This window comes from Nyctibius grandis, chromosome 7 (assembly GCF_013368605.1).
Source record: "Nyctibius grandis isolate bNycGra1 chromosome 7, bNycGra1.pri, whole genome shotgun sequence".
Classification (NCBI taxonomy): Eukaryota; Metazoa; Chordata; class Aves; order Nyctibiiformes; family Nyctibiidae; genus Nyctibius; species Nyctibius grandis.
This window is the reverse complement of record NC_090664.1, coordinates 836754-843556: the sequence shown is the minus strand read 5'-3', so window position 1 is coordinate 843556 and position 6803 is coordinate 836754. Positions and strand designations below refer to the sequence as shown.

Below are 6803 nucleotides of genomic sequence, written 5' to 3'. Positions count from 1 at the left end.
GTGATAAAGTAATTTCACAATGCCTATGTATACACCTACACATGGGCATATGTGGCAACTTGGATACCTAAGAGAAAACGTGTCCATAACGCAATGTAATGCGTTTGCTCTGCATCTTTGTGCCCATAAAGAATATATTTTGTGTCCTTTTTCTTAATGACAGAGGGTGTATCCTCTCCCTGCGATGAAACATTCAACAGTAGCAGGTACTGTTAATAGCTTGGTAAGAGTCAGAGCGAACCAGTCCAACACAGATCAACTGTAGAATAAAAAAAATACGGTAATAACCGTCCTTCTTGAATAAATGAATAGGTTTTCCAAATGCACATGTTGGTGACAAGCAGCTTGCTCTCCTCTGCCCCTCCATGCAGGCCAAGCTCTGTCCTGATGCTGGTGAGCAAGAAGCAGCACAGCACAGCGCTTTGTGGAGAGCTGAGGCTGCTGTTGGGCCTGAGCAGTGATTTGTAATCACAGCAGGTAAAACTCGCGTGTCCATCTCCCGCGTTTCACATCTAGGACACCTTCTGTCGTAATACTCAGAAAATCTAGAGGCAGAAATAAAAGCTGAAGTAAGTCATTATCCGGCACTAGCTTATTGTTAAATGCACGTGCATTTGCTTAGCTTTTGGAAGTTCCTGCTTGTGTCAGTTTGCCTGCTGGTGAGTTCAGTGGTGGGTGTGAAACACATTACAGAGCATCTTGATCCCCCGTAGACTGTGTGTGGAACGAACTGGTAGATTCAGTGTGGTAAGTGACGTGAAGGCCACACCACTTGCAAATGTCTCCAGGCAACCGCCAGTTCTTAAAGAGCATCTTCAGGTACTTCTTAAATTTTTCCCCCATGAAGAAGTAGATTACTGGATTGAGGCAACAGTGAAAAAGGCCGAGGATTTCTGTTACCTGGAAAGCATAGTCCATATTCCTGCTCACTTGACAGTCTCTAATGACTCCTGTCATTTCCAGCAGTTGTAAGAAAATAACAATGTTGTAAGGGGTCCAAAAGAAGAAAAACATGATCATGACAGCAAAGACCATCCTCACAGCCTTATTCTTTTTCTCATTTCTACAGTGAACTAATGTTTTAATGATCATGGAGTAGCAAAATGTCATAACTATAAAAGGGATTAAGAGCCCTAAAATGTTGATTTCCAAAGTGGAAAAAAGTTTCCATGTTGTGAAATTGCCTGGATATCTTGGCTTGCAGGTAGTATAATTTTGTTCATTAAAAGATTCTCTAAATACAAGTTCTGGAACCGAGGCTGAAAGAGCTACTAGCCATACAACAAGGCTAGTAATCAAGCCGTGGAAGGCAGTCCTTGCTTTCAAGGAAAACACTGCACGAACAATTGCCAGGTATCTGTCTATGCTCATAAGCATAATAAAAAATATCCCACTGTAAAACCCAACCAGGTAGATCCATGAAATGATTTTACACCAGGGAGTTCCAAAAACCCATTGGTCTATTGTGAAGTAAGACCAGAAGGGCAAGGAGAAAACAAAGAGCAAATCTGAGATAGCGAGGTTTAGCAGGTACACGTCGGTCATGCTCTTCAGCCTCTTGTATTTGAAGAGGACCACAATGACCAGAATGTTTCCCATGAGCCCAAGCAGGAATACTAGGGTGTACAGAACAGGTAGGAAGGAGGCTGCAAACCTCCTGACGCTTTCCTTACTGCATGGTTTTGGAGCATCGTTATAATTATCGTAATAGTCATATATGGTTGGGGTTTCAAATTCAAAGGACTCTGTACTTGAAGAACTCATGTTTTTTTCTCCAGTTCCTGAGAAGGAAAGAATATAAAAACGTCAGTGACTTTCAGTGCGTGAAGACCGCGTGGTTACTCCACAAGCCTGAATCACTAGCAATGACTGACTTGCAGTTCCAGCGCACTTCTCGTTACGGGTTCTCAAACACTCTTTAAGCATTACGGGATGCATATGCACGTTTGCAAAATGTACTATCCTTAACATGCACGTGCTTAGTCCTCGCGACGTTGTGCAACTTGGATGTCAAGCACACAGAACGCTGTTCAAATGGCGGAGAGGAAAGCAAATAGGAATTAAAGATAGGCGCCACAGATATCAAATCAGAGAGGGATAAATCCTGAGTGGAATAATGTAAAAAGCAAAGCCACTAGTCATAGCAGTTCAGGATTTCATCCGCCTTTCCAATCAGGCAAACATCACCATAAGAAGGTGGTAATAAAAATGCACCTGACTCTTCCTTCTAATGAAATTACGCTCACTGAAAGCTGACATGAGTTTTCAATAAGTGCTATTTTCAGTGCCTAAATGAATAACTGGAATTTGTCTTTTTTGTAAGTATGTTCTTTTCTAATAGGCAGAGACAGAGTTTTAAGTGATGTTACTTCGAGGTAACTAACTTGGACACAGTGCAAATATATTACTGAAGTATTATTTGTGTGTTATTCACATCACTGCAAGTGTCATTTTTTTAGCCTAACATACCAGAATTTTTCTAAGCCTGAGTTATGCCTTTCCCCTTTGTCTTTATTTTTATGAATGGAAAGCAGAAGACAAGTGAGTATCATTGCTTTATTTGTCTTTGCACTGTACGTTGCTACTACATAACAACGAGTATTGACTATCATTAACCTGACCCCTACTGTGTGTAGTCCCAGGCACGACACCTCTCCAACCTACAGTTCTGTTCCATTATATGCAGACAGGAATTCGATCTGAATTACAAGTCACAGGGACAAAACTGTTTGACACCAATGACAGCTTTGCAACAACTGCACTGAGACATACCTGAATCTAATCTAGGTTCAGCATAATACACTTAAATATTAAAACTGAAAACATATGCTCACGTAACGCACATACACTGACTTCTGATGATGCAGGAGTTCTTAAAACTGCTTTAAAAATTACCTGAGCAGCAAGGAAAGGTAAACGAAAAAGCATTATGGTCACACACATAACGAGTATACAGGATGCACAACTGTTTCAGCAACTGCATTTTGTAAATTTTACCTTTTCTCCTCCTCAGATGATGTGAAGAAGCTTCTTTGCTCTAAGGGTGCAGAATCACTCGCTTCTCACCAGGTAGCTCTGTCAGGGAGGTGCTGCCTACACAGTGATAACCAGCAGCTGCAAAAAGCAGATGTCACTAGGTAGCTGTGTCTCTTAACGGAAACTTCGTACTTCCTTACAGATTGTATCACAAGTGCTTCTCTCCTCAATGCTCATCAGAGACAGTCCCTTAAACTCAGAAATAAAATTAAACACCTCTTATGATGTGTAAGGAAATGCAAAGTTTCCACTGAGAGCCTGATTACTGAGTTAAAGCAGCTTCACCTTACCCAATAATCATTAAAAGTAGATGTCACTAAGCAGCTCTCATTCAACAGAAACCACCTTCTTTCTTACGGGTTGTAAAATGCATCTTAATCTCAGAAAAAAATAACCAAAGGATCATCTGTAGTGAGCAGAGAGGAGGAGAGCACTTGGTGGGTGTGTGGGAGATGTTTCTAGTCCCTCCCTGCCAGATAACTAATTTTGCAAGTGACGCTATGTAATTGTAGAAGAAAAGAGCTGTATTGATCTAGTGGAGTAAAGGCTCCTTTTATTCATTGTTGTTTGATCTTCCTAATGCCTATCTATCTTGCTAAGAAAAGAAATGAAGGCATGTTAATTCACACTCCTTTTTTGCTTGATGTCTCCCATAGCAGGTTTTATATACAGCAAAACTACCTCCTACCGCTGACCTGGCACAAATGGTAATAGTGGTCAAAATATCAAAGAAGTGGGATGTGCATGTATGTGTGGGGTGTAAGGGCCAAGGATGGGAGGTTTATCGTGGTTTTTATCACAGCAGGAAGCTCAGCAGCGTCTGTGAATTTATCCTGAGTGCGCAGTGGGCCCTATCTGTCTTTTGGGGGGTCCTGGGAAAGGAGAAGAGAGCACAGAGGACATGCGCTAGTCGGATGGTTTTGAGTCCCACTAGCAGCTGGCAAGTGCTGCTCTCCTCTGTGTCCCAGAAAAGGCCAGCCAAGCAGAAGTAAAAGCCATTTCTCAACAGGAGAGGCTGTTTGCTTGTTAGGAGAAACCGAAGACTCGCAATGAGAAATAGAAACAAGAAAGCTATAGGAGGTGGTTGGGAGGGTAGGAAGAATCATAGATCTCAGCCCAAGAGAACTGATAGGTCTTCTAGGTCAACCTCCTGTATTGTTCCAGGCACAGGTATAGCTTTTATTTTAGTTATGCTATTTGCTGCTATCCTGTATGGCTCTGACACTGTTACTTTGCCCAACAACTTATATTTGGCTGAAGTGTTTCTTCCAGAAAAGCTTGATGTGAAGACAGCATGAGATGTGGGATCTACTGGTTTCATGTTTCTCCAGAATAACACACGGGTATGGGAAGTAGCTTCTTGGTTGTCTTTCACAAGCTGCGTCTGTTGAGATTTTTAAATCTCTCACTGGGAGGTGTTCCTCCAGTGCAGGCTATTGCTCTCCAGGTCATGTACGTCTTCAGTTTACTAGCAGTCCTTTAGAGATGTGAACTTCAGATGAGCAGGCAACACTGTGGTACCAGTTTCATCAGCTCTGCTCACAGAAACTAGAAGCTGTTCCTCTTGCTGCTCTTTTGTCCATGTAGGGGCCTCATTAATCTCTTCTTTGACATGTTCTTGCACTAGAGGCATAAGTTCAGCTCTTCACCCACAATAACAATGACATAAAATCTTTCTTTAAGCACCTGTTTTTCAGGAAAAAACACCTCTTGCTCTGTAGGCATTGTTCATTCTTAGTTTTGGCTGTAACGCTTTTGCCTCACTAAACCACCGTGCGTCTGCATGCCTGTCTCATCCCACTCATTATCTTCTACTCCATCAAACTGTCTCCTTTGAATTTCATCAGTGGTGATTTTTCTTGATTTCCAGATGAAGTAGTGAATAGAATTGAATCCAGATACAATCTCTCTTCTACCCTGTAAGAGCCCTTCTTGGTTAAGGGATGATTCCCCATCACCAGTAACCTTTTGATGTCTGTTGACCTGTCCTTAGCCTACATGCCGCTCTCCAAATATGCTCCTGACCTTTCAATCATAATGTTACCAGGGACCAAGTCTGCAGCCTTATGAATGCCAGTTTAGCTTGATTAATAGGGCACTGGCCTTGAAGAAAGGACCTATCTGGCCTATTGCCTTTCGCCTAGTCCTTCCTTGGAAGAAAGACTTCCAAGTAGCGAGTGCTTCCTAAGCAGCTTTCTGTACCTGCTGCCTCGGGTGGAAAGCTGGGCTGCTGCCACTAGAGCAGTGCAGCAAAGGCTCCTTGTCAGGGCATGCGTGTGTGGCTGGGGTGAGGTGAGGAAAACTGGCTGGACTGTACTCTCTTGCAAAGCAGCAGTTGTGCTGCTGAAGCCTGCCACACCGATGTATTTCATGCTGCGTCAGCAAATGGGAAGGCCTGTCTTTGTAAGGAGACTTTGAGCAAGAGCGTGTCTGCAGGAAGAGGAATGCTCAGCCACAAAAAGAGAAGAATGGTTGTGGCTACAGATGATGAAAACTTAGGATGTAGAAACTCCAGAAAATGAAGCTAAAAAAAAAAATATCTGCAAGTTCGTGAAAATCAAGAGGACAAAAATGAACCCTGAAACACCTTCTGATGGCCTACCAATGGAAAGAGACCCTGGGAGAGCCTGCGAGGAAAACTGCAGAGAATACAAAAAAACCCAAATCTCTGAGCAAATGAGATAATGCAGAAAATGGATGAAAGGTGGTGTGAGTGAAGGTCTTGCAATGGCTTGAAGAGAAAGGGGCTAAGTATAACTGTAGTCCGTAGTGGGAGAGCTCTGAAGTCCCCTTCTAACATGCCAGCATGTTTTTTTTTTCAGCTTCTCCTCAGAGAAGAACCTGGCAGAGACTGACAAAAGGGGGATGGCAGGAGACCACGAGGTTAAGAGGAAAGTGGGAAGGGATCTCAATGAGATGTAGAGGGTGTTGCTGTAAAACTAACAGGTTGGCAGGGGAATGGGAGAAGAAAGAAGAAATCTTACCTCTTTACTAGATGGTATCAGGTATGTGGCGCTGACCAAATAAATCACGAGTGCAGAGAAGTGGACCAGACCTGGTTAGCCTGACTGGGAGGAGATTAACCTTTTATATGGGATGAGAAGGGGGGGGGGCACATTAAAACCAGCAGGAGGAAACTTAATAAAAGCAAAAAGCAGAACAACTCAAACCATGAAAATCTTGCTTCTCACCAAAAGAGGATTTCAGCCACTCCTACCTTTTACAGAAAGTCTTATCATTAACTTTTCATTTTACAGAAGAGTCTCGCCCAAGGAAGGACTGGAGATACACATTTATCTAACTTGCTAGCTAGGCTGTGAGATACTCACCACTGATATACCGCTGCACCATCCATTCCCTCTGAAATCAGTGTTGGCCAGGGACAGATGATTCAGAAGTGTTTGTTAGAGAAGTCCTCATCCAGAAGAGACTGCCTCGGGAGAGATGCAGATGATGGTAACTGAAGATAGCCAACTATTGCAAAAATCAGTATTTTTACTGATTGTGTGGATCAGCGCAGGATCCAGGCCACCAAAGTGAGTCCAGGCCACAAATGATTACCTTTCTCAACAAAGTGTCCTCTCCATCAGGTGGCCAACCCCTTCTTGTGTGGTCAGGTTTTCTGCAGTTCTTCTTTTGCAATTCAAGTGAATTTGAATCACAGTCTGTACATCTGTAGTTCCAATCTTTGCTCATTAGCGAAGGGTTTGTGCCACCTATTCACGGTGCAGTTCTCTTCCTCATCATTTTTAATTTATTCCAGATTT

At 42.8% G+C, this 6803-nt stretch overlaps 1 protein-coding gene across 1 annotated transcript; it reads right to left on the bottom strand.

Annotated features, from left to right (window-relative positions):
- Positions 1–687: 687 nt before the first annotated feature.
- On the bottom strand, positions 688–1764 carry CCR4 (C-C motif chemokine receptor 4). The gene has a single exon (XM_068405204.1). The coding sequence runs from the start codon at positions 1762–1764 to the stop codon at positions 688–690; it is 1077 nt and encodes a 358-aa protein (XP_068261305.1).
- Positions 1765–6803: the final 5039 nt, after the last annotated feature.

What these genes read in the sequence shown, in the direction of transcription:
- CCR4 (XM_068405204.1), bottom strand. Translation starts at nt 1,764, where the DNA reads ATGAGTTCTTCAAGTACAGAGTCCTTTGAATTTGAAACCCCAACCATA.